This window comes from Cryptomeria japonica, chromosome 1 (genome assembly GCF_030272615.1).
Source record: "Cryptomeria japonica chromosome 1, Sugi_1.0, whole genome shotgun sequence".
Lineage (NCBI taxonomy): Eukaryota > Viridiplantae > Streptophyta > Pinopsida > Cupressales > Cupressaceae > Cryptomeria > Cryptomeria japonica.
In genome coordinates, this window is record NC_081405.1 from 673,747,534 (window position 1) to 673,772,235 (window position 24,702).

The 24,702-nt window shown below is 37.5% G+C and overlaps 1 protein-coding gene across 3 annotated transcripts; it reads right to left on the reverse strand.

Annotated features, from left to right (window-relative positions):
• Positions 1 to 8,386: 8,386 nt before the first annotated feature.
• On the reverse strand, positions 8,387 to 18,554 carry LOC131026762 (uncharacterized). Of its 3 annotated transcripts, XM_057956707.2 has the most exons (7): positions 17,679 to 18,554; positions 14,263 to 14,340; positions 13,816 to 13,938; positions 13,290 to 13,697; positions 10,833 to 13,203; positions 10,469 to 10,691; positions 8,387 to 10,338 (listed from the first exon to the last, which is right to left on the reverse strand). In XM_057956707.2, exons 1-7 carry the CDS (start codon positions 18,255 to 18,257, stop codon positions 9,054 to 9,056), a joined length of 5,067 nt encoding a protein of 1,688 aa, XP_057812690.2. In that variant the 5' UTR covers positions 18,258 to 18,554; the 3' UTR covers positions 8,387 to 9,053. The 3 variants fall into 3 exon arrangements, with proteins under 3 accessions (XP_057812690.2, XP_057812689.2, XP_057812691.2); XM_057956706.2 differs by having other exon boundaries at positions 10,469 to 13,203; XM_057956708.2 differs by lacking the exon at positions 17,679 to 18,554 and adding an exon at positions 15,317 to 17,646 and having other exon boundaries at positions 10,469 to 13,203.
• Between the last annotated feature and the right edge of the window lie 6,148 nt (positions 18,555 to 24,702).

A 24,702-nucleotide genomic window follows, 5' to 3' on the forward strand; every position in this document is an offset into this window, starting at 1 on the left:
TAAGATTTTTTCATTTATCATCTTTGCTAGTTCAATAGCCTTTAGATATCGATCTTCTTTAGTATTCTCTTGATCTTCTACATAACCAAGGCCAATCTTAATGAATGGCGAACTTTAGCAATTGATGATGTCGTCCACAATTTATGTACTCTTACTCTTCTCAAACTTTAAGCTTTTGTTCGATTGAGCAATAGTTTTCGCCAGTTCTTTCTTCAAGGAAACAATTTTAGACTCTAACTTCTCACAATCTTCTTCATTTTTCCTTAGTTGAGTTCTGGCCATCTATTTTATCCTCTTTGCCTCTACAAGTTGATGATAATCTTTATCGATTCTTTAATGGATTGTGACATTTTTGCTTTGAATCATAGTCCTCTTCTTCATATTTTTGTAGTGGTAATTCTTGTTTCAAATTATTCTTCTTAAGATTGTTGATCTCACTTACGGCATAAATGAGTTCTTCTTCAAGATTCACTTCTCCTTCAATTTCGATATCTCCAACTTCTTCTGAATCTATCTCTTATGTCACATAGTTGTCCTCACCTTTCATGACATCAACCCTTCTTTTTGTTGCCATGAAATTTTTTTATTCTCAATCACTATTGAAAATGCTTTCACCACTCTCCTTAGATGAGCCACTATCTCCTTTGGAATAGAATGTTTTCTTGTACTTAAGGAAGTTATTCTTCCTTTCATGTTTACCTTGTTTGTAGCTATTTTTGTGTTGATGAAGTTTGGTCCCTTTATTTATGTTACGACATTCATCAACGTCACTACTTTCATTTTTTGCATGTGGACACTTAGCAACAAAATATCTTACTTTTCCATAGTTAAAGCATTTAAAGGGTAGCTTACATTTTTATTTATTGGAACCTTTCTTAATATTTCTCACAAAATGGACTTTTGTTGCATTTGCTTCATTTTTTGAGCCATGATTTTATCCAGGATCTTTATTCTTCATCTTCTTTTAGGCTTTGATGGTTGCTTCTCGCTTTGATGACTTATTTTTTTAGTCCCCATTTCATATGCCATGAGGATCTTATGTGATTCATCCATTTTCAATATATGCATATCCTTCATTTATTCAATGACAAAAACTTTGGCATCAAATCTCAAGGGAACAGACCTTAACATTTTTCACATAATCTTTGAATCTTCAACCTTTTCACCAAGCTCTCTAATAGGGTTGACAATTTCATACACACGAAGGAGATAAGCTACAATATTTTATGTCTGTCATTTTCAATCTCTTGAATTGTCTTCTATGTGTTTGGAGCTTAGCCTTTTTAACTTCCTCGTCAACTTCATAGATGTTCCTAAGTTTTCCCAAATTTATTTTATCAATTCACAATGTATCACCTTGACAAAATTTGATTATGATCGACCACACAAGATAGTATGCGTACCTTTTGCATTGTTTCCACTAGGCTTCTTTCCATCATGATTTGTCAATGGAGATGATGGAGTTGTAGAACCATCACTACTAATTTCCAAATATTAATACAAAGACCCATTAAATAAGTTCACATCCTTATGCTCTAGAATGTGTAGTTTGATCCATCAAACAATGGAGTTCTATTTGAAGAGACCTCCTAAGATTTACCTTCTAATGATTGGACCATTTTTTAAGGAACCTGCTCTGATACCAATTGATGAGCACACATTTATACTAAAAGGATGGTGAATCGGTATAAGACAATCTTTTACTTATTTAAAACTCAACAACCACAATAACAACAAACACAAAAGATCCACACAATTAAGAACATAAGGTTTACGTGGAAACCCTTTGTGGTAAAAAAACACAAAGAAGGATTGTTTGAATCTATTGTCCAAATCCAACCACAACAAAAATAAAATTGGTTTATAGTATTTCCAAGCACCAACCCACTGGAGACAACAATCCTTACTTATAGAATTTATAGGCAGCAACCTACTAGAGTCAACAATCCCCACAATTGAGTACCAACTTAGTAAGAGATGCTAACTCCTTTAGGAGACACCAACCTCTTTTACAAAGTTTCACCTTCTAGATGTTGTCTCTTCAATAGATGATGAAAATATTTTTTTGTACTTTCAAACTTCACTACACCAAATGATAAACCATTACATATGACACACTAACTCTCTTCACCTTTTTATACCATTTCATGCACCAAAATTAAATGAATTAAACACAAGTTGGTCATAAAAAATAAATAGTAATATTAGAAATTTCATAAGTTGGTCTCCAATTACACCTCTTTAAAAAATAAAATCCACGAGTCAACCTCCAATCAAAGCTAAGATAACAAACGATCTCCCAAACATTGACATTAACAACCTTTGTCATCAATAAGAATATTTCCAACAATCTCAATATGACATCAATGGCCCTATTTCTAACAATCTCCCTTCTTGAACAAAACACACTTGACATCAACGACAACATTTGCTACAAAGTCAAGTGTGATTTCAACTCAAATAGTGCAATTCTAATACTTTGTTGTGAGTTTAACCCTATTGTCTTTAAATCTCCTACCTACAAGCAATTCTTGTTTGTACCTAGAACCTACAATGAAAGGCTTGGTGGTGTAAGAACAATGTTAAAACTTGTCATGCTAGATGCAAAAGGTGACTTGCTTCCCCTTCATTTGCTTACTCAAGCCTTGTTGATCTATTTAATAAATTTAATAAAGTCGAAAGACAACAAGTAACTAATGTGGCCACAATGATGTTGAGGCTCTTGAGATGATGTAATAGAATTTAATTTGATCATTGATGGAGCGTGACTTACAACAAAAACTGGGTTTCCTTATTTTTTCAAGCAAGGGTAAATGTGATTAATGTGGGAAATTGATTAGTGATTCAAAATTACAAGGGGTGGGGATTTTGATCTCCAAGATCAAACAAAACGATTAGAAAATAAAAGGGTTAGAATAATGAGATGATGGACATATCCTAGAGACCTCTTTAATGATTGGTGGATGATCGAGATGACCTGGGGTGATGTGCATTTGTACTTATCCTAGTTGCATAATTTGAAAGTTTTAATTATGTAACATATGTAATGACTAGTTAGAAGTGAGTTGGCTTGGGCTCGAGGTAAAATTTAAATTTTGAAGAAGTGAGTCAAAATCAAATGTGCATTCTTGACTTGGCCAATGACTATAACTATGATTTTAGACCGAAGAGACACTTATTTGATATCGAAAAATGTCTCTAAATAAAATAAGATGTTTCTAATGATCAATCAAATCCTAGGATCAATAACACTGCCAAATCAATTAAAATCATGTATTGGGACCAAGTACTTAAGACTCTTGTACAAAATAGTGTATAGAATGAAGGACAAAAGTGCATGCTTACACGTGTTAGTTTGGGGGTAATTACAAGATTAACTCAAGAACCCCCCATCATCATGTTGGAGTGCTCAATCACTAAACTATTATCCCCTTCATTATCCAAAAACAATACCCCATAATGAATTTTGTTGTCCTCATAGATTACATCAACCTAGGACCCACACCCCAAAGGTTGGTTTTGCATTGAATTTTTTTTTGGTAGAAGTTGTACTAACACAATCTCTTTGTAATTGTTATCCACCTTAATTGATCATAACACAATAAGAAGAGCTCAAATAAAATAAAATCTTTAATTAGCAATTTTTGGATAGTATTAACAAAAGACAACCATTCACATTCATGGTATAATAGATAATAAGTATTAATTGAAATGAAAAATGGAAACCATCATTTTAAGGATTTAAATCAAACTTTGATTGAGCCTTGAAAAGCAACTCAAGTATTGCAAGGCCTTGTCTTGTGGTTTTTAACTCAGAAAACATAGTTGTGTTTGGAAGGTCAAAACATCTAGATAGAAAGTCAAACAATGAAGTGGAATAGATGGCCCTTCTAGTTGTCTCTCAAATAATGATGTAAGCAATGAGCAAGATATTTTGTCCCAATTAGAAGCTTAGGCTATTTTAGAGGAAATATAAGGATAGGAAGATAAATTTGTCAAAGCCATGATCTCACAAAGTATGGAGAACAAAAAGTTGGAATAAGTAATCTTACAAATAAATTTTCTTAGCAAGATGACTTTTTTTGTAAGGGTTGTTAATTAACCCCATAGCAGCCCAAGGATCACCTTCAACCAAAACACCCATGAAAGAGAAAAAAAAATTAATTTTTTATGAAGCCTAAGAATTTATTAGATCCAAAATGAATATTGATACAATATACAATAAGAAATCCTTGTTGTACTGACAAAGATAAAAACCTAGGATAAGAATTATAACATATGCTTTGATCTTGTGACATGACACAATAAATAAATGACCTTAGTAAACTTAAATCCTAATGCAAATAAGACCTGATAAGAAGTCCCCCCTCTTAGTGCAACTTAAGGAGTATGATGAAATACAAAGATGTATGGATTGGTCTTGGCTACAAGATCTTGTTGCATACCCATATACAAATAGATAAATTTCTTATAGTAAAGGAGAAAACCTCGTGAAAAATAACTCCCCTCTATAAAAGTGCTAACAAACATGTACGTGTGATGAAAGAAAGGAAGACTCTAATATTACCCCAAGGACTATTTCTATCACTAATATGCAATAGATAGCCCTTCCATATGAGAAAAAAATAAAAACAAAGAAGTAACTCTTAGACCAATTTGTCATGTCCCTTTCTAAAAATAGTACTTACTATTTATAGTAAGTTTGATTATCCAAAGATAGTAAATCATGACCTATAGATAAAATGGGAAATATTGTCCTTTGTGGTTAATAATCAAAACAGATTTAATGTTGAAATAATAAATGACATTTGAAATGTTCTAGAGGCAAAACATGGAGTGGGAAATTAGAAAGCACATTTTGGAATGTTAAGTGGCATTTGGCAACTATTCACAATATAGGCGAGTGGCAAGTTGCAACCGAGAAAGTTGAAAGTGAAAGATAAGTGGATGAGTTACATTCTTGAAAATGCAAAGAATCTTCCCTCTTGGTAATGGGTTTTGGGTATGCTTGCCATTTAGAAGGTTTTGATAGCATTTTGGCTTTCATTCTTGTTATTTTACTCTAATCTATTTGTTGGTCTTCAAAGGTTGTCATACATGTGGAGGAGGCTTAAGAACAAGGTGTTTGAGGGTTTCCATATGGACTAAGGAAGAGAGTTGGAGGTTCACTGTGGTTTAATCTCATACAAAGATTACCATTGTGCTAAAGGTTCAAATTTCATAGTTTATTTCATGCATTTTGTGAGGGTTTGGTTAGTAGTTTGTTGGGTTTGTGTAGATATTGCATTTCCAAAAAATTTGTAATGTTTGATAAAATCATAGTTATTATTCATCATTGTTATTTCTTGTCCAAGACTGATATACTATCATTTGATAAAGATATTTCAAGTTGTATGAAGTTTCATGTAAGTTGTGTTGTTCAGCAGTGCCTACCAAAGCTCTATTTCAATTGTAAGTTTGTAATAAGTGTTGCAAAAATAGTTTGGTGTGCAAATCATTTTATGACAATCATATGAACATCTATTATTGCTGCAAATATGGTTATTTGAAAATATATTGAGTTCTATTTGTTTTTACCTCTTTGTAGTGTTAAGGGTGTACTTGTAGTTTTTGGCAAAGTTGAATAAAAAGGTCTTAAAGAATGTTAAATATGGTTTAAAATGTTTCTCAAGGTTTAGTACACAATGTTGAATGTCTAAAGATAAAAAAATAGTCTAATGTACAATATATCTAGCCCTTCCGAGAGAAAGAGAGAGAGACTATGTATCTCTCCTTCCCACTCCCCCACCTTCCAGAAAAATAGCTCCTATGCCAATGGTGAATGCTTGAAGACAAAAAAACAACACAAGACCTACAAATTTTCCCCTTGGGAAGAAACAAATCCATTGGTGATTGGAGAATTTATTCCCACAATCTAGATGAATATGGAACCCAAATCTGAATGTCTTCAAATGCAACTCTGGCATCCTCATGCTGGAAAAAGATGTCTTCCCCAAAATAAGAACCCAATATCCAATCAAAGAAGTAAAACCAAGAAAGGGCAAAACTTGAACTACATCAAGAAACACAAAATGTGATGACATGATTGCAATTAAAAAGGTAATGCAAATCCTCAAATGTATCCTCCAACTTAGTTTTCCAAATCCACTTCATTCAAGTCCTTTTCTATCAACATACCATATAAAAGCTATACCATATAAAAGCTATTGATTAACACCACAACCCGAGGATCACAAGCAACCAAAACACCTTTTCGTACAATGTTGATTTGCTATGAAACTTGAGAATACATTTTGTAAAGGATCACAAACCAAAACACCTTTTCATACAATGTTGATTTGCTATGAAACTTGAGAATACATTTTGTAAATGAATAAGGAAAATCCACGATAAAACTCCAAATAAAACCCTATAAGATTGAGGCATGCGTTTCAATCCTATGGCATGAGACATAAAAAAACAAATGCCCTAAGAAGAAAAAGGGCTAGTGTGAATAAAAAACAACTAATTAAACAATAACAATATACCATGTTCGCACTAACATTATCATAAATTTATGATGAAGATGCTATAGATTAAAGCAATTTAAATATTTCACTCCACTATTGTCCCCTTTGAATGGCAAGCCTTTTTCTGATAGGGAAATGCAATAATGTTACAACTTTGTAAAAAGAGTTGGAATTGTTTGTTGCGTAGACTTCCCACAAACATGTTGGTAGGTCATTTATTGATTTTTCATTATTAAATTTGTGGTTTGTACATGCAAAAGGTGCAATGAAAGATAATGTATAGCCTTGGTTTCCTCTTGTATTATCTTTTGGTTTTTCATTTACATGGGTTAAGCATTAGGAATGAAAGAATTAGGAATGAAAGATAATGTATACCCTTGGCTTCCTTTTGTATTATCTTTTGGTTTTTCATCATTACATGGGTTAAGTATTAGGATTTTGAGGCATCTATGAGATTATGGAATGCAAAGGTGCCTTCCAAAGACCATTCTTCCATGCACAGGTTTAAGCACCAAGGAAAAATTTAATTGTTTAAAACCAAGTAATCTCAAGGGTGATTAAGGCAATATTGTGGCCTAATGGTTTGGTGTCAAGTAGTGAAGGAATATCGCGGAAAACTTCAACCAGAAGTGTAAGGAGGCAATGGTGTAACCGAAACTCAAATTAAGTATTTGAGGATAATTGTGGTGAGATGGTACAAGTTTACATTAGCCAGCGTGGAAGGATAAAGGAGGTAAACATTATTCTTCTCAGTGCTCGTGTCTTAGCTTTAATGGAACATGTTCACTCTCTAAATGCATTTTGCAATGATATTAGTTTAGTTACGAATATTTTGGTCGTATGTCATCATAGGAAGATTATAGAGGTGTCCAATGGCTGCACTATGCCTAAAGTTATAGGCAGACAAGTAGAGCTCTTCGGTAGGCAAAACTAATAAAGGTGTCAAGTTCCATGGTTGGAGAATGCACCAAGCCCAACCAATATTGGTTTGCAGACATGGTATGTAAAGCCGTGCATTTGATCGATGGAAATGCCTCTTCACGGTGTTGGTATTGACAGTTGGGATGTCAACAATTCGCCCTAATTTGTTGCTTTATGCTCTCTGTTTTCAGTTACGGTTAATTCTCTACTTGCTAGCCCTTTTTGTAAAGGTTGACAATGGCATGTCTTATGCTGTTATGCCAATAATCAGGGTTGGTCATATAACTGTTTATTGTTATGCCGCTTGCTTTCTGTGTGTAGTCATCAGTTGGAGAACCTTAAATAGAACCCCTATATTAGATCTTATAAAAAAATTAAAACCATGTTTCACAAATTACATCTTTGAAAACATTAAGACTGCGATGGATGTTTGACCTAAGAAAAGATGTCACAATATTTGCCCAATGTAACATCATGGAGCCTACTGCAAAAAAAATAAATGGATACAAATACCGAACTGAAATAATTCTTCAGCAGGTGATGAAAGATAACACAAGAAACAACCGAAAATGAGCACAATTTTTTCCAAAACCAAAGAATACTACAAACTTGACCCTAACAGGATTGTGTTGAAGATCAATTTGTTTCCTTGGCTCACATCAGCAATCCACACATGCACAACACACCCAAACAAATCGCCAGTTTAACTTTTAATTCTTGTTCACTTGAATTAGAAGTTTTGTCACAGCAAAGCTATGGTAATTAAATATGGACGGAACTTGAATTAGAAGATTTGTCACAGCAATGCTATGGTAATTAAATATGGACGGAGGAGTGATTATATTTGTAGAGACTGCCCGACCATCCCTCTTGTAAAATAAAATTTAAAAAAACTGAAGTTTGAATTAAGCGAGATTATAATTTATTAACTGCAACAGACGTAAAAATGAACAAAGTGAATTCAATGAGAACCCATATATTTCCACAAATAGTTGGTGTGCACAATAGAAAAATCAATGGAGCTGAAGAAAAACAAAATTGAGCAGACTACTGATTGTAGCCCATTTATACAATGCATGTGTTAAGTCGTGAGCAGGAGTGACATCTTTTTCCAAAAAGTATCAAAAATTCAACAGTACCAATACCTGATCTGCATGATTTCAGACCAAGAAAGTGGATCTTTACCACTAAACTAGAAATCCCATGGTTGGGTTGATAAAAACACAGGGCTCGGAACTACTTTTACACGATGGATGCCAACTTATAAAAGGGGGATCCACCCAAGAGTTCCAAGAGAATGACATGGTACAGTAATAGCAATGGCATGCTTGTTTGCTTAATACTATGATAAGCATGTAATTTATAAAAACCAAACCTGCAAAGATCCTAGTATAAACTCTCAAACTTTACATATATTGTGGAGCTTAGAACCCAACAAGTGAACATCCCAATCAGATGCGTTCCCTGAACAAAAACCCAAAGGGAAGTCTTCTGAAAATGCAATAGGCTCATACTAATACTCAGGCAACACATAACTCAAACCAACTCATATGGTTGATCCATGCCCTGTATAATTGAGCTTTCTTCTTCTCCAAGACATTGTTCCTAGCAACCAATTTGTGCTTATAACCTATTATTGTGGTCTTCAGTGCCCTGTTCCCTTGAGATCCCAGAATCTTTAGTACAGGAGCTTCGAGGTTGACAATCACTCTCATTTTCCTGGTGTCTAAACCGTCTAACATCCATACCACCTCCTTCCCCAGCTCCCCTACCAGATATATCACTCTGCTTTACCCTGATGTCTTCATTTTCATCATGCTTGAAGCGTCTACTCTCACAGTTTAAATCTGCTGTCCTAGATGAATACATTGACCCACGGTAGTCACTGTGCTTTAACCTTCCTGGTGATTCTGTCAAACTAGATTCGTGAACAACTCGAGGAGAAATTCTCCTTGGACTACCTGAGCGCACAAAGGGTCTCCTGTAGTCAGAATCTCTGAAATGACTTGTATCTCTTCTATCATAGGACCATTTTGATGACTGTGGAGAGGTCCGCTGAGTTCTGAAAGACATCTTATGTTCAAAGGAGCCAACACGGTGATATATAGGGGACTTCAGCCTCTCTATCCTAGCCTCAGATCTTAGCACAGGAGACCTACTTCGTCTTCTGATTGTTGGTCCTCGATCAATGATACCACCAGCCCTTCCCCTTGGCGAGGACCTAAGCCGTGGAGATCGTGTTCTTGACCTTGAACGAGACTCTGTGTGTGAACGAGACATCCGAGTCAATCTCCTTCCTGGAGGAGGTGAAAAACTCCCATTCCTTTCTCTCAAGCGATGGTCCATTGACCTGCGTGGGGAATCACCAATTGAATGATCCCACCTGCTATGTCCAAATGATGGTTCTCGATAACGTTCTCGACTTACACGACCACCAGCATCAGTTCGCATAGTGACGGTCCGATCCCTGCTGGCATTCAACCCTGTCTCAGACATCATAGCACCACTTCCCATGCTCATCTGCATTCCAAAATCTAGGCTCTCCTCAATATCCATTCCAGATCCCCTTCCCATCAATGTACTGCGGCCTCTTCGACCACGACCACCTCCCCGAGTAATCTTTGTTACAGTGCCATCACTGGCAACAAGAAACCCACTGCTTTCAACCTTGGCAGCAGAAACTGCAGCAGCATTTGCAGAACGAGGGGATCCGAATCCAACTTTAGTGCCATAATAGTCAGGAGGTGAGTGATGCCTACTTGAACCCCAATGACTGCTTGCACCATCACCCCATGGATCACCCCTTCCCCTATGGTGAATCCCCCGAGAAGGCCCACCTCTTCCAACAATTCTGCCTCTGGTTGGTTTTCTTGAAGCAAAACTTGGACTTGTTGAAAGACTTCCATCCCTGTTAGAACAGTGTTAAGGATCACACTGATTAGTCTTATGGAGAATAATATTCAAGCAACCATTTAAAAAGAATATAATTGTTATTAAAATGGTATGGAAAAAGGGAACACAACAGAACCAAATTTCACCTTCCACGCATATAGAATGCTTCTTTCCCATGTATAGAATCATCAGATGTCATTCTTTCCCTGAATCCAGCATCTATTCGTGAGGATGGGATTCTAGCAGACATCGGTCCCAATCTGCCCCCAGTAGGCCAGGGAGACCCTCGACCGCGCTTGCTGATTATGTCTTGGACAGCCTTGAATGCTTCATCTACATTTTCATATCCTTCCGGCAATTTATCCCATCCTGAAGATTTTGGCCGTGATGAAGTGGAAAGCCTTACATCTCTTGATCTTAGAAAATCCTTATTCATATCTAGGCTGCAATTAGGTTCAATCTCTAATCCTTTATTTTCAGTTAAAAGTTCAGGGAATTGAGATATCATACCATCAGCTTTATGCGTCTCTTTTTCAGTACTGTGTTCAATGCCTGTTCCAGATGTTGTTGTTTCAGGTATGGTAACTTGCCCATCTGCTCCAACTTGTAGATCATGTGCCTCTTGATCATCCATTTCAAACTTCTCGATATCATCACAAATCCTTTCATGTTCCATATCTTTCCCCTTGTCATACTGTTCCATGCCAAGATCATCAGCATCCCTAAAATCAGAATCACCATAATCAACATGTTCATCTTCCAGTTCTTCCCCCACATCTTCTTCAATCCAATCATGAAGCTCCTCCGTTTCTCTGTATTCTCCTTCTTCCCCTTGGTTTTCATCTTCAGCCAGTTCAACAAACTTTTCAGCATCAGAAGCAATATCATCTTCATCATCATAGCCATCTGTTTCATAGTCACCACCATATGCAATTTCTTTGGCATCTTCTGCGGACTGTTTATCCAACCCGCCCGCATCTTCTGCAGACTGTTTATCTAACCCGCCCGCATCTTCTGCTGACTGTTTATCCAACCCACCCACATCTTCTGCTGACTGTTTATCCAATACACCCACATCTTCTGCTGACTGTTTATCCAATCCACCCACATCTTCCCCAGGGATGTCAATATTCTCTGCACCAGCATCAACCTCACAGGTAACTGATGTATGTGTATCATCAACATTCATGTCCTCGTCAATAATCTCATTTAAATCTTGCTTACCTGCTGGAAGAGATGGAGATGATTTTTCTTGACAATCAGGAAATTCTTGACTTATTGGAAGACACCTCAAGTTTCCTTTAGCATCAGTGAGAGCACTTGCTTCATGACTATCTTCGATAGATTCAAAATCATGCATTACAGGAGACGAATGCTTATCAAGTGAGTCTGCATTAACATCAATCATCATCGCATCTGTTTGTTCATCACTTTGCAGTCGGGGTTCTTTCCCCAGAATAACATCAGGAGGACTCTCTACAGAATGCTTGCCATCTTGGACTTCAGTTGAAGAAATGCCATCAGCTAGTTCGCATGGCATTTCTGAATTTGCAATGGAGAGGTCTAAATTCCTCTCAGGATTTGATTTATCTAATGATATTGAAAGGCTTTTGGAGATGAGAGGCCGGTTAAACTTACTCTGAGGATTGACAGGATGATGATTGAGCAAAGCATCAGCCTGAAGACCAAGGGTCATATCAAGTACTGAATCTTTATCAAGGGCCAAGCCTTCTAAAGAATGCACTACATGATCATTCTGTTCTGACTGCAATCCCTTGCTTAACATATCTTGCTCAGGCTTTCTACTGTTAAACTTGGCATCTGAAACAAATAATTGTACTGGAATACTATCCAAGCGTTCAGAATTTATGTCGATTGCATTACCTATTGGTAATTTTCCACTGCACTTAGTTTCAGGATCACTAGTTACAGCCTCCGGTTGTTTTTCCCAAGAGTCCATAGGGGTATTTAAGTCCCAGTGTGATCTGTCATCATCAAAATAACCAGAATTCAACTTTAAAAGCATTCCTTTCTCTTGCTTCTGCCCATCTTTCAATGGAGATAGAGATTTATGTTGAGAGCACTCCCCTGCTTCAGATGTCACTTTAATGCCAAGTACTACTTCTGAACGATTACTAGATTCTAAAGTGCTCTTGCGACCTAGTGCCAACTCTGTTTCTTCCCTGCATGCAACATTATCCACTGATTCATTGGAACTATTACAAGCTGGAATTTCATTGCTTATGTAACTTTTATTTGGCGAAACTGATAGCAAATTACTCTCCAGAACATGATGATCTTGTCTCTCATGCAGTCCTCCTTGATTTTGAGTATCCTCATGCATATTATCGTGTTGTGGATCTTCTGGGTTACAAATGCCAGTATCTTTCAAGTTTACAGCTACAGACTTAGCATTTTCAAAGCCTGGATATCCAACTTGAGATACTCTCTCGTCCAAGCTGTTCCTCACTAGCTTACTCGTGGAAGCATCCATAGTTGAGGTTGACACTCCTGATATGTCAACATTACCAACGGTGTCCTCTGAAAAACAATCTACAGAACTAGAAGCTTTTCCTCTAGTCTCATTCAGCATATCACCAACTAACATCACAGATTTTTCTTGAATAGATTCCCCTGCAATATCCATGCCATCTGCCACTTGCTGCTCCCTATGTGTATTTAAGGGACCTTGTTCTTCCTCTGTGCCTGATAACCTGCCAGAATGAACGGCCGAAACTGGAGGCTCTGAATGTAGTGGCTCCAATGGAGAAGAAGCTTTGGGGGAGGAAGGTGGTGGAGATGGAGGCCAAAATTTCCGTTTTTTAATGGGAACGCTTACAATAGCATCATCAAAACGTCGTGCAGGAACAGTAACTCCAAGCTGTTCGTTAAAGGTTCAAAACATTAGCAAAAGTTCAAAAAATAAATATTTCTTGTGCTCTAATAACATAACATAAGAAGAGATACCTTTTCAGATTCAGCAGTAGATAAGTCATCCTTAAGTGATACCTCAAAAGTTTTTCTGCCACTCTCTCCCTTAAACCTCTTTAAAGGAGGCTGATTCTCAAGCTGTTCAGCTGCTCCAGACCCTCCATTCGTCAAGTCACTAGGGTTGTGCTTTACTCCTTTTTTTGGAGTAAGATTATGAGAGTCTCTACTCAAGCTTGAGTTTAAATCGACCAGCTTAGAAGAGCCTTCTTCTGTTGAGGCTGCATTAACCATTCCGTCAACTCCAATAGAAGAAGCACCACTGCCACCACAAACTTTACATAAAGTCAGTGCCTGATTTCCCCCTGCCCTGGGATCTGCCTGGGAAACACGCAAGCAGCTAGGATGGGCAACAACTGAACCTCCATTGCAATGGCAAAGGGAAATCTGCATTACAAGTTAAACTTAGTAAATAAAATGGAAATTAATAAACATAAAAGTCATGTAGAGCACATTGTATGGTCTAATACATGTGACTACTGAGGAGATATGATTCAATACAAACCATTTTCTCAAATTTTTCACTGTCCTCACAGCCACAAAATGTACAAACAGGCTCACCACCCGTCACCTCTGTACTTTTAATATCTTTCCAAGACTCTTCAGTGGAAATTGCTCTGTATTCTCCCTGCAACATGTATATAAACCTATAAATTCTTCTCAGAAAATAAAGAATTTCTCTAAACACACACTCACGCACTATAACATGATTTCAGTTTTTCTTTTCAAGTGTTGCACTAATATCCATTAAAGTTTGATTTTAAACCAAGTAACAGCTTGCTAGAACCTGAATAGATAAGCAAGAACTTGAATGTGTCTCTCATCTATACTTAAAACAATATGTGATCCTTCATCTAATAGTCCATTACGCTGAGACACCAAAAATGTCCCACAAAATTGTTTTAAATACGCAGAGATGTAGATAGGCTAATCATAGACATTTCAAACTGACCTGATCATCCACTCTAATGATGGTTATTTCTCCACCTTCCATCTTTTTGCAAGCTGAGCATATGCACTCTTCAGTTATCTGCAAGACAGTTATGAAAACGTGAACACATTGGATCCTCAACACTTCTGTCCCCTATTCAAGAATTAGAATTGTAAACTTGATATTAGATATTTGACAGCCTAGGTCTAATACTCCTTATATAAGGTTTAATCAAATTTTTAATTTAAATTAGCCCATTAACAATAAAACAAAAACCAAAAGAAAATTCCAAGTTAAAAAGTATATGATCAGAACATGCAGTAAACTGAAACTCTTGTGATCCACCAAATGGAGAGTTTAAGGTTCATCAGCGCTATCTACGTAAGGACTACCAAGAAATGCCGCAGGTTTCTTTTACGCAGATTATCACCTTTGTGGTTTGATATTTATTTATTTATGGTTGTGCTCTCACACTGTACATGAGAAATGCATGGGAAGGCCAAAACCAAGAACTGCCTTTAGGCATCTCAAAGATCTTTTCAAATTCAACATGTAAGCTTTGAAAAAAAGATAGATTGATTCCAGCACTAAGCAATCATATATCCCCATTTGGGAACAATATGTTTTATTCCCATAGTATGGTATATCTGCCAAGTACCTACAAATCATATATCCCCATTTGGGAACAATATATTTTATTCCCATAGTATGTTATATCTGCCAAGTACCTACACTAACATACAAGCTCAAACACGAACAGCTGATGGTTAGTAAGAGACTGGACATGTGGTGGATCAGTTTGTCTATCGTTTCTTATTGGGTACTGCCAATAAGTGGAATTGCATTCAGTTCCCATGAAGTCATTTCATACCAACAACCATGTTTGGATGTGCTTCTTACGAGACCATTTAGAATCAGTTGGGATGAAGAACCGATGATTTTGGCCTTATTGTCAAATATTTCATTTACAAGTATTATTATGAAAAAGAGTTTGCTATGCAAATTCCTGCCACAGTGTTCAACTTCCAAAGCATTTCCGCATTATGTCAAGGGAACAAGAGGGTAGCTAGATTACCATATTCGACATCCAGTATTCATGATTTGCCAATCAGTGAGAATATATTTACTTCCAACGAAGCCATTTCATGGCAAGAAATATGTTCAGTTGTCCACCAAAGACCGTTTAAGATCAATTGAGGGGAGAAGGGTGCTGGTGAAACTCGATCCCTCTATAATCTGTTTTCACTTTTAATTGAGTTATTCCATGACAAGAGGTATGTCCAGATGTTCGGTAATAAATGCAATGATTGGCAGAGGACAACAGCATGGCGATGCTTTCATTTCCAATGATATAGCTTCATTCCGATGTCTGTCAAAAACCCCAGAGATCAATGGAGTTCAAAAAGGATAGAGTTGCATTTGTTACACATTCTAAGCTCCACATGGTCCTCACGTGAACATACTAAAAAGCCCCTGCAAACCACTGCATGGATAAACTTAAAGAAAAATAATGGCTAGATGCCAGCCATGTCCATCTAGCGGAAGTTGCTCCATGCCACTGACCATTTTTCCCAGTACAATCCAAAAAAACAGTTTTAACCTTGGTCTAAAAGTATCCTATAGTTTCCTTTTGGCAAGCAATCTTTCAACACAAATAAAGAACAAGATCCGTCTGTACTGTATGAAAAAATTGCAGTTCCTCGATTCAGCAGCTCAAAAGCTCCTGTGACAGAATGGGTGCATGTATTGGCTGGCTATTGGTTACATGAGAGTTTTACATTCGCAAAAAACAGAGTCCAATTTCTGTCTCTGCCTGCCACTATCCTTCAATTCATTAAAGACGACATAACATAGGTTGCAAAACTCATTCTCAAGGACTAAATCTGCATTTCTTGGGGCAATCCTCTTTGCGAGATGTTGTTAAGCTCAAGAACGAAATTACTTTCAGCGACAGATTGCATCTCTAACTAGTAGTTTAATGCCTATTTATTTACCGTTACCATTCAATCCCCTAATCGCAACGAAATATAAGCTGCAGATCTCATTCTTGAGATCTAACAGGTTCTGAATCCAATAGCAGAAAGTTCTTAAATATCCACGTTTCCAACGGCTTCCTGATGGTTTCCCTGAAAGACCAAATTCCCCAAACTTCAAACAAAAGTCTGTATTTCCACCATCGATATCCAGTCCATCAAGCATAACACAATATAAGTTGCAAAACAAGATAATACAGGTAACACTTGCCAACCATTACTGCAATGCCTATATAAAATATAGGTAGTAAAGTTTATTCTCAAAAGCCAACTCTGTGTGGCTAAGTTTGGGGGCCAAACCTGCTTGTAATATTTGATGAGCTCAAAGAGCTTACGTTGACCAATCAAGGGTCCAATGCCTATTTCTTCACATAATAAAAGGCGACGAAGCTCAATCTCAAGAACTAACCGTTCTTAGTTTAGTAGGATACTCCTGTGAGTCAGACTTGACAAAGGGCGTTCTTAAAACTTAACTATATTGCCATCTGAAAAGTTCCATTTTCAGACCACTTCATTAATATAACCTATCCCCAGATCGTCATTCATCAAAAACAACAAAATCCTTACCCTAGTAAGAATCCGTCAATCCGTCTGCATATGCAGAAACCCTAGCTAGCGGCTTCACCGAATCTATTAATTCTGCAAAAGAAAGTTCGGTGTCTGTACAGTAGCTTTACTCTCGACAAATATTATCAACATCTCCAGTGTTGCCAACCATTTAACGAACTGCCACACGGTGAGCAGAATCCAAACTAAAAAGGTTCGCGCTTTATTCAACTCCTTTCTCCCTTCTCTTCGTGCCAAAGCCCAATCAGGTAGGCAATCCCTTCTGCAAGTACGCAGAGGTGAGAAGATTGATCTATCTCTTTCTCGATTCCCCAGCCCTCCTTTACCTTCTAGCCAACACCCAATTAAGTAGGCAAACCCGGTTGTAACGTACCCAGAGGTGAGACTATCGGACCTTTAGAGTAGTCAATACAGACCATACATCCAATATCCAGATCGCTTGTGAGCGACCGGTGCATATCCATCTGCTACAAATTGCAAACTTCTCTACAAGGAGAGCAAGAAACGTGTTCAATGTGTTCGATCCCTGAGCCCTTCCAGCTCTAAAGTAAACTCCGTAAGGATCGTCTGATACAATGAGTCGTCAGAAATGGATTCATGTAAATCCTAAGAGATGGGTCATCGAAGAAAGGGTTAATGCAGTTAATACTCTAAAAGCTTGTACTGCAGAAGCGCCACATGCATAAAACCTGTAGATGGGTTACTGAGACCGTTCCCTTCCCATGGATCAGTCATCATTAAAACACAAGCAGAGCCTCATATTAGCATTTTTTCCTTTCCTGCAAAATCCCTGTTACAGATTGCAAAATTAAGTTTTTCATGAAGCAAGAAAATAACCTGTTTCCCGAACCGGGTATCCTGCTCCTGCTCCTCTTGCTGCTGCCCACAATGCCTACAGGCCCCTGGACTCGAACCCTGAGCCTGCAATGCCAAAATCTTGCGCACCCAAATCCAAAACTCAGGCCCTCTAACAAACCCCAAGGCTTTTTGAATCGCTGCGTCCTCCTCCCCTACAAAAGAAACACCACGAATAACGCCGTTCCCGGCCCTGATAACCGCAGCCGCAAAGCGCATGCCGCTCGCTTGGCTGCTCCTCACGCACACATAACAGCTGCACCCCTTTCCCAACCCCTCGGGAAACAGAAGATTCCTGAACGCCAAAAGCCCTTCTGCAAAAAACCCACAACGCAGCGCCTCTAATCTCGCATCTGGGTCGTCATATCCCCTCTCTCCACACCTATACTTCTTCGACCGTGTCACCTGAGAGCCCCTGCAGCATTCCACAACATAAAACCACACTTGGCTTTTCCCGTGCCCTTCTACCCGTTTCTTCACAGAAACTACTTCCGATGCAATCACCATGGATGAAGAAACTTCCCTACGGCATTTATCCTCAGCTTCTAAACCCCCCGCCATTAATGAACCCTGTAAGCCCTCGAGCTTCCATAAATAACTCGTCCTTCGATTATCGAATGGGGACTTCGTTTTCAAAATCTAAAACCGACCCAATATAGATTGCGCCTAGCTGAAGCCAGAGAATCCGTCAATCAAGCCTGCCGTGAAGATTGCCGATGGTTTTCTTCAAACCCTTGTGTTAATTATATGTCTTTCCCTTACTTCTTTGGGGTTTTTATCGCTTTTCCTGACCTTCCTAAGCAAGCACCCAAGCCTACTTCCGAGTCTGACACCGAGCCTGATACCGAATCCCGCACCGACTCCAAATTCCGAACCTAATCCGAACCTGGTCCTATTCTTGGGCGTGTAAAAGCTTAGGTGAGCCTGAGATAGGGCACATGTTTTCAATTTTTCAATTTAAATAATATTCATAAAATAAATGGCTTTTTTGCCTTTAGGAATAAGTAAATTGATGAAATATAAGGAGAGTAAAGTTAGGGTCTCTTTCAATTTTATTCGATTCATTGCTTTTCAAAGGCTGGTTTCCTCGAATTTGTTCCCCTTGTCCCTTTGTTTGACTTAAGGGGTTTTAGAAACCCTAGAATTGGAAGGAGGATAAGATCAACAAAACATATGGAAGAAAATGAAAGGTAAGGCCTATGAGGGCCAAGGCCCTTTATGTAGTTTGGATTGTCATGTATATGAATGTAACACTTTGTTATATCATAGGTCTGGGCCTTTATGTAGTTTGGATTGTCATGTATATGAATGTATCGATTTGTTATATTGTTATCATGTGGTTCTGTGTTTAGTTTGGATTGTCATGTGTATGAATGTAATTCTTTGCTATAATGTTATCATATGGATATGGGTTTGTAGGTTTGTTGAAACAGTTAAAGTAATATAGGCTTCGTGTTAAAGTGGTTGAAGATATATACATTTCTTGTAAGTTTGAATTTATTTTAATGGTTGGACTTATTATTTATACAAGTTATTTGTTAAAAGACTTTTAAATTGGATATTTTTGTATCAAATGTCATTTAGTTTTGGGTTCATTTTGATGGACATCTTTTTATAATGGTAAAATTAAGATATTGGATATTTTTGTACCAAATATCATTTAGTTTTGGGTTCATTTTGATGGAATATCTTTATACAATGGTAAAATTTAGATATTTGTACTAATTATCATTTTGTTTTTTGGTTCATTTTGATGAAATATCTTTATATAATTATATATTGATGAGTTGTGTAGTCTTGTGTTAAGTTTCACTCATTTCCCGATCTTGTTTTCATTCACTTTTATATATTCAATTTTATCGAACCTCATTTGCACTCTTGTAATTATCACTATGATGCACAAAAAAATAGAAGACAATTACTAATTTAATAATAATAAACAAGATAGAAAGAAAATGAAAGATTAGGCCTATGAGGGTCATGGGCCTTTATTTTGTTTTGATTGTCATGTAACACTTGGGTGTGTATAAGTTAAAAGGTTTTTTTTAATTTTTAAATCAATATATATGTTTCATGTTAAATTTTTTGAAGATATATACCTTTCTTGTAAGTTTGAATTTATATTAATGGTTGAACTTATTATTTAACATAAGTTATTTGTTAAATGACTTTTAAATTAGATATTTGTACTAATTGTCATTTAGTTTTGGGTTTATTCTGGTGGAATGTCTTTATACAATGGTAAATTTAGATACTTGTACTAATTATCATTTAGTTTTGGGCTATTTTGATGGAATATCTTTATATAGTCATATATCAATGAGTTGTACACTCTTGTGTTAAGTTTCACTCGTTTTCACGATCGGGTTACCAAAAGAAAAATGGCTATGAGCTCTGCATATCGGCATCTGCACCTCGGCGATCATCATTCTCATCAGGGCAAGGGTTGCAGCGTTGTTGAAAGGCCTCCATCCGGAAGGGAACTGTCTTCACAAAACCATTCGTGGCAATTGTTAAAGGGCAGAAGAGCTGCTAGGGTAGAAAAAGGGAGGCTAGGGCTCCTCTGGAGCGGTCAAATGTGTGGGTGATCCCCATCACCTCGTGAATCCCTGGTTGCACCGCCAATGCAAATCGCATACCACTGGGATTTCGAGCAAATGCTTTTGGTCCTGGCCATCCCCTTAGAAAGCCACAACATATATCTCGCCCACATACCTATCATGTGGAGGGTTATAGAGGACCTTCCATAGATGTAGGAAGGGCAATTCCATATCATGGCCCTAATTTAGTTAACTCAAAGAAGGCTTCGAGGTTGGGGAACTCGCTCCACCATTAAAGCAAGAATGCTATCAAAACGACAAGGAGCGAGGGTGCCCTAACATTGATAAATCTTGACCTGGATTGCATCAAGATTTTGAATCCCAGGGAAGCCATGGAATTAAGTAACTACTGCAGAGGTCACGGGCTCTTTGCAAAATGGGGAGGGAATAATCAACCTCTCGCTGGAATAGTTGAATGGTGGAAAACAACATTCCATGGGCAGGTAAGTATCACTACCCTAGCTGATAATTGTTTGTACATTGAATGCTACAAAAAGTCTCTGAAATCCAAGCTATTGCATGAAGAATATATTTTTAACAAAGGTGCAAATTTTAATTTTATTGAATGGCAACCTAAATTCGATGCTAATAGATATGAATTCAAAACAGTATCAAAATAGGTAGAAATTCATAATGTTCCTATTGAATTAATGCATGCCAAAATTCTTATAGAAATTGGGGATAAATTGGGCAAATTCATAGCCGTAGAAAAAAATTGGTCAATCTGATATAAAATTGTTAATAGAAGTAAATAAGGGCATGTAAAATCTGAAAAACATAACCCTAGAGATAATAGATGGTAATTACACCCTAAAACCGGTATGGTATATTGGCCCGGTATTGGAAGATTTAGCATTCCGCAAAAGGTCGAACCCTAATTTACATAAGTTTCGGGTAAAGGCAAGAGATAACCACAGAGCATCGAAAGAAATAATAAATATTCAATTTAACAATGACAGGGGCGGCTTTATTATAAACACTGGTCAGCAAGAGACTGTTAATATCCCAACCCCACCTCCTCCCCCGGTCTTGCGTAACAATCTAGACAGAGCTGAAAATAATAATGAAACTCCTGCTTATGATAATGAGGATCGAATCCAAGCAAAACTGAACAATGTCATAGAAAACTTAATGGGGAAATCAACTGAAGAATTTGACGAGGAGGTACTCATTGATACTCCGATAAATAGGGCAAATAATGTCATCATCTCCAATCCAAAATATGATCGAACCCCCCTCAAAACCCCCTCATTAAACATCAACCCGACTAAGGTTGCTCAAGAGGAAAACATCACAGTTTCTCCCACTTTGGAGGAATCCCCTGTTGTGGAAGGATTGAATGCAAATGAGGAAAGAGAATTCATTATTAATGAACTGATCAGTATGTAGGAAGGGGGAAATAACATTTTATTAGATAATTTCTCAATCAACCCACAAAATAGAGGTATCCTTCAGATGGGAGGTGAGAAACTAACTCTAGACTATGGCAAAACCATGAGCAACAAAATAGGTCGGAAGTCTCTTTTAGACAAAAGAAAGATGGACGGGTATGCGGAGACGCAGGCCAAAATCACAACCCTGTTGGGGCAAGGAAAATCTCCCCTTCCCCCTGTAAAGGAATAAATATACTAACATGGAATGTTAGGGGTATGGGGGCCCCTAACAAACAAAGATTAATTAAGCGAAGCATACTGAAATCTACTATGGACATAGTTATGCTATAAGAAACAAGACTAGGTAAGACTGATATGAACAATTTTAGCAGAAAATTCACCCAATGGAAGATGGAAATGGTGGAGTCTATAGGGGCATCGGGTGGACTGGGTATAATGTGGAAAAAGAACTCAGTTGCATTCACATGCCATACCAAGATGCAAAATTGGATGGCTGGTAAAGTAAGAACCCTTAGTCTAAATCTTGAGTTTATCATCATTAATGTATATGGCCCAATTCCAACAGATAAAAAGAGATTAGTTTGGCAGGAAATTGAACACTTCTTAAAAAATCAGGACGAGAAACACATCATCATAGGTGGTGACTTCAACACCATCTTGTATTCAACTGATAAAAGCGGTGGGATAAAAACCATAAGACAACCACAAAGAGACTTCACAAACTGGATAAATAACAATAGCCTTCTAAAAATCAGGACTAAGACAGGTTTTCACACATGGAATAACAGAAGAAAAGGTTCCTCCAACATTGTAGAAACACTTGATAGATTTTTCCTCAAAGGAGACCTGACCGACCTCAAAACAGAATTAAAAACTACCGTACTGCCATAATCAAGCTTTGATCATTACCCGGTGCTATTAGAACTTATGGGGGAAGCAAAGAAAACTGGGTGTCCCTTCAAGTTCAAAATGATGTGGTTTACACATGAAGACTTCCTCCCCAACATACATAAATGGTGGAAGGATAGTGTATTTGAAGGATCTAAAATGTATTGTCTTGTCTCTAAGTTGAAAGAGATTATACACAAACTATTAGATTGGAACAAAAAAAAAATCAAAAACATCTTCAAGGAGAAGTCAAGAATTGAAAAAGGGTTGGAAACAATAAATAATGTTGTGATGAAAAATGGGATGACATGTGAAACATACGAGGCCTAAAAAAAGCTTTTATGTGAATATGAAGGCATTCTGGCCAGAGAAGAGATATACTGGAAACATAAATCTCGAGAGACATGGTTAGAAGATGGAGATAGAAACACTAAATTTTTTCACATCAGTGTCAAAATGAAAAGGGTAGCAAATAAGATTACTCAAATCATCAATGACAGCGATCAGATCATTACGGATCAAAATCTGATCACAAAAGATGCTACCAAGTACTTTGAAAATATTCTCAATAATTGGGAGCACTTGGACCTCCCTAACAATAGAACCTTATTGAATAACATACCCAAACTGATAACAAAAGGGTGATAATCAAATGTTAAACTCCAAAATCACCCATGAAGAAGTCAAAACGGCTTTGGCACAATTTCAAGGAGACAAACCCCCTGGACTGGATGGCTTCCCTACTGGTTTTTTTAAGAAATGCTGGCACATCTTAGGGGACGAGGTTACTAATGCCTTGGAATTTGCTCGTAATGCAGGGAAGTTCTTAACAGAGATCAATAATACCTTTTTGGCCTTAATCCCAAAGAAGGAGAATCCCTCAAAGTGGGAAGAATTCAAGCCCATTTCTTTATGCAACATGACTTATAAACTACTAGCTAAAGTCATGGCTAATAGACCAAAAAAATTACTGCCTGCCATAATATCAGAAGAACAAACTGGCTTTGTACCCAATAGATCAATTTTGGATGGGATTATTATAGTCCAAGAAGCCATCCACTCGTGTCAGTTCCAAGGGAAACCTAATATGTTGATAAAATTAGATATTAAAAAGGCTTATGACAAAGCGGATTGGTATTTCCTTTGTAGCTGCATGAAGGCCTTTGGATTTAACAAACAATGGGTGAATTGGGTCTACTTTTGCATATCAAACCCTAGGTTCTCTATCTTACTAAATGGGAAACTAGAAGGCTTCTTTGGAGTATCTAGGGGGCTCAGACAAGGGGATCCCCTATCCCCATTCTTATTTATCATTTTATCTGAAACCTTAGGAAGAAGCCTGGATGCATCACGAAGAGTTGGCAAATTGGTAGGGATTTAGATCACTGGAGGGGTAGATCCATGTACTCATCAACAATTTGTTCAAGACACAATGATTATGGGAAAAGGGTAGTTGAATGAAGCTAAGGAAATCAAGAAAATATTACAATCTTATGGGTTGGCATTCGGAGAGATGGTAAACAAGGAGAAATCGGAGATATTCTTTTTCAATATGGAAGCACAAGAGGAATTCAGAATAGCTTCGTGTCTAGGGTACAAAATAGGTCATCTACCATTCTCGTATTTAGGAATGCCTCTAGACAAAGGTATCAGAACCAACAAACTCTGGGATCCCCTGATTGAAATGGTTAGGAAGAAGCAGCCATCTTGGAAAGCCTTATGGCTGACAAGGGCAGGTAGATTAACCCTCATAAAAACAATCTTAGCAGCAATGCCTATCTATCTACTATCATGCATACCACTTCTGAAAGGGGCCTATAAGAAATTAACTCAAACAATCAGAGATTTCTATTGGAACGGTACAAAGGATAAGAACAAAATGAAATTGATATCATGGGACAAGATATGTTGAGAAAAGAGTGATGGAGGCACGAGAATAAGAAAATTACTATGGCAAAATAAGGCCTTAGGGGCGAAACTAGCATGGAGAACGTACACATCCTCAGAAGCCAAATGGGCCAGGATCCTTAGGAGCAAATATATATCACAAAATCAAAGAGAGGCAGTATTTAGGGACACAAACCCACCCAAGGGATCTAGAATCTGGAATTTTATCAAAGAGAG

Bases quoted from the DNA above. Each gene is read 5' to 3' on its own strand.
- LOC131026762 (XM_057956706.2), bottom strand. From the start codon at position 18,257: ATGGCGGGGGGTTTAGAAGCTGAGGATAAATGCCGTAGGGAAGTTTCT. The intron at 14,341-17,678 runs GTTATTTTCTTG...ACTGTCTTGCAG, and splicing joins ATACCCGGTTCGGGAAACAG to ATAACTGAAGAGTGCATATG. The intron at 13,204-13,289 runs GTATCTCTTCTT...TTTAACGAACAG, and splicing joins CTACTGCTGAATCTGAAAAG to CTTGGAGTTACTGTTCCTGC.